This window comes from Temnothorax curvispinosus, unplaced genomic scaffold (assembly GCF_003070985.1).
Source record: "Temnothorax curvispinosus isolate PA1 unplaced genomic scaffold, ASM307098v1 QBEX01017218.1, whole genome shotgun sequence".
NCBI classification, from domain to species: domain Eukaryota; kingdom Metazoa; phylum Arthropoda; class Insecta; order Hymenoptera; family Formicidae; genus Temnothorax; species Temnothorax curvispinosus.
Window position 1 is genome coordinate 1 of NW_020226998.1, and position 3,379 is coordinate 3,379.

The 3,379-nt window shown below is 33.6% G+C and overlaps 1 protein-coding gene across 1 annotated transcript; it reads left to right on the forward strand.

The window, feature by feature from the left end:
• Positions 1-756: 756 nt before the first annotated feature.
• On the forward strand, positions 757-2,807 carry LOC112467377 (glycosylphosphatidylinositol anchor attachment 1 protein-like; the record flags this gene model as incomplete). The annotated part of the gene is made up of 5 exons (XM_025035969.1): positions 757-952; positions 1,046-1,167; positions 1,231-1,427; positions 1,503-1,670; positions 1,768-2,807. Coding segments are annotated over 5 exons (963 nt in total), but the record flags the coding sequence as incomplete, so codon positions are not given.
• Between the last annotated feature and the right edge of the window lie 572 nt (positions 2,808-3,379).

A 3,379-nucleotide genomic window follows, 5' to 3' on the forward strand; every position in this document is an offset into this window, starting at 1 on the left:
ATCCATAAGTGTAGGCTGATTAAATGGTAAATTGGCTTAAGGAGAGATGGTGTAAGACGTATGTATCGATCTGTTGTTATAGAGTGAATGTTTTTCTCTTTGATTACTTCGAAAAATAAATGTAGTATTTTCAAGTATACTCCACCGTCTACCGACGAAATAGATCCAAATTATCTATGAGTATCTTGAAAAACAAGAATATTATATACTTCCAAATGGACTCAAACAGAAATTAAATATGTTTGAATAAGTACTTTAATAAGTACTTTACTAAAAATTTTACGTTCCTTTGAATCAAAACATTTGTATAAAGCGACAATTATTTTTATATATTATTTTTTAATAATTACAAATATTCGATTATCAATTATTAAAATTAAATATAATAAAAATATGATTAAAAATATAGAATAAAAGCTACTCTTAAAATCTTTACACATTTATACATTCTTTAAACTAACGATTTCATTCTTAGAATTTGAGTACTATTTGTAAAAAATTTGATTTTTTACACTATCGTAGTTCCTATTAACTACTTATAAGTACATTTCTAATCTTACAGGTATTTATTCTAAAAATCGAAACTAACTCTGTATTGATTATTTCACAAGTAGGATGTATGGAATATTATTTCTTATGAATATTACTCGAATCCTAGAAAATGAAAATTGATTATTGGATTTTGACGTGGAGTTTTAATATATAAATTTCTGATCCCTAATCTTTAGTAATATTGATTTTTATATTTAACTATGATTTATCTATAGATTTGGTATCGAAGCCATTACGTTAGAAGGGTTCAAAAAGTCCGCAAAAGAAACAGAAGCGAATTTTTATCAAGTAGGACGCATAGTGGAGAGTATAGTGAGATCACTTAATAATTTATTAGAGCGTTTCCATCAGTCGTATTTTTTCTATTTATTACCTTCCACTGATCGATATATTTCCATTGGTAAGAAAAAGAAGTAAATAAATTGTATATAATATATTCCTAATTTTTCAGGCTTAAATGATTGTAAGTGAATAAATAAAAATTATTGTGCAGGATTATATATGCGGCCTTTGGTATTAATAATCGCCAGTGTATTTATAAAGGCATTTTCTATTTGGCAAAGACTACAGATATCGAATGAGATGAAAAAGGATAAGGAAGATTTATCAAATAAGGTAAGTAAAGCTTTACGTTTGGATAACATTTTTTTTATTGCAATTTCCCGTTCTGTTGAATAGGTCGAAGAATTTGACATCGGAAGTATCGCTTCCGAAGTGCTATGGGCGCACATATTTGGTGTATTAATAATGGCTTCCCCTCGATTTTTTACCTTAATCGGATCGCAGATGTTCAATTTACGTACAGAAGACTCATTGTACATCAGTTTCGCCCTGATCACGATTCTCACATTGCTATGGCGCTTTTATCTAAGAAGGTAAAGGCAAGAAGTGTACGTATGTGCAATTGTAAAATTATTTAATCGTGTGTTACTGATAAATGTAATTTGCAGATCAATCAAATATGAAAATATATCACTTGTTTGCGTCATCGCGTTGATCGAGCTGGCCACTGCGCTAATGTGCGTGGCCATGCACAATTTTTCATTAGCTTTAGTAACGGCCGTTGTGTACGTGCCAGTTATATTGTTGATAACACCGCACCACGAATCCGCATCCAGGTAAGCGCGATCGAAGTCCATTCTTACATACTGTCGCGAGCATTTTCTTCCATTTCATGCCCTGGCGATTAACGATACATTAATCCCGCTTTTGCAGATTCCGTTGTAGCCAGTATATCGCTTGGATCATGCTGCACCCGTTCGTTTCATCGGCGATCGTCGTGATGGGCTACACATATCTTAATTTCCCCGCCGACCCCGTACCATCTCTGCTTTTCAGAAGCTACCGCGCTAATAAGCAGGCGCTCGTATTCAGCATCGTCGACTCTATGATATACGGCAATTGGTTCTATAACATCGCCACTGCCGTCAAGCTACCGATGTGGTTGTTGTTTTGGAATGTTATGCGTTCTAGCATCGCGATTCCTTCGCGATAAGATGATTGTGTAACTTACGATCGAATTTCCATCAGCTCAAATAACGCTTAGCGATAATATTTCCAGCGTTGATTTTTCTTGCGTCTAAGTAATAAACCATTGATTCGACTCGTCGATGAATATCCGGGGAAAGTTGTTTGCTCCTTGGTTTGCTTTCTCGACAAGCAAAGTAGGAGAAGTGCATTTCGAAAGGAGTCTTCGGAGGTCGACTTATTTTCTTATAAGGTTCGTCAATAATACGTCAGCTAGTAGATATAGCGTATCACTCAATGATAACCCTTGTGACATTCTTATTGTATCCGCTCGACTAGTTTAGTGTGTGCGGTGAGCGCGGTAACATTGGACAAGTACGTGGTGAAATACCGATGCGTTGAACGGAAGCGGAGAGCATAACGGTATGTATGGGTTTTTATTTTTCCTACAAATATTACATATGACGCTGACACGCGTACGATGATACTACGTATTATTCAATTGTGAACGATCCTGACGGAACATTGAGTGTTGATCGCCGCATATTATTTCATCTAGTCGTTTCTGACGGTCAAGTGTCGCAAGAAGTGCCGTCAGACGCAATCGCGATCTCCTCGAGCTACGCGTGTTTATGCCTGTATGATGAAAATCATATTTAAGCATTCTTTCTTCGTTCAGTTTTTTTTTCCAAATGATTCCTGTTACTTTGCGGAAATTCGTGCTTGCAACATTGCAATTTGTAAACCTATGTAATTTGTTATGTAAGAATTACACGTTTCATTCCTAATATTCGTCTTACCATCCGATGCACTTCAAAACGTGCAAATCCTTAATACCAAGAATATATCTCTTAATAATAAATGAATTTTCTTTTTAGTGTAGATTTTAAATGAGGTATTTGCTTACTGGTTATTTCTTAAATTGATGTCGAATATCAAATTATTAAAAAGAAACTTTTGTAATGGTAAAGTTTACTTGCAATCAATAGGAAAATAAAGATATTATTTACTCAAGTAAATTTTTCATTCTTAATTTATTAAAAATCTGTTGTCTTTTAAATAGGTTTGATATATTACTTAAATTTTTTTACTTGGAAAAATACGATAAAATTCCTTAAAATAAATGCTTAAAATTTGCCATTGTGTTTCACTCTTTATAAATTATAAGTATCTTGAATGCAAACAAATCGAAGACAAATAAGTGCGATAAGACACGGTACTTTTTATCATGATTACCTGTTTGCATCTTATATTTTGACTTTATCGCGACACGTGTTTTGAATGAGATAAAAGCACAGGAAGTGCAATGTACCGAAAATCATAAACAACCTTTCGTAAAACTCGTAAACAGCATTTTACA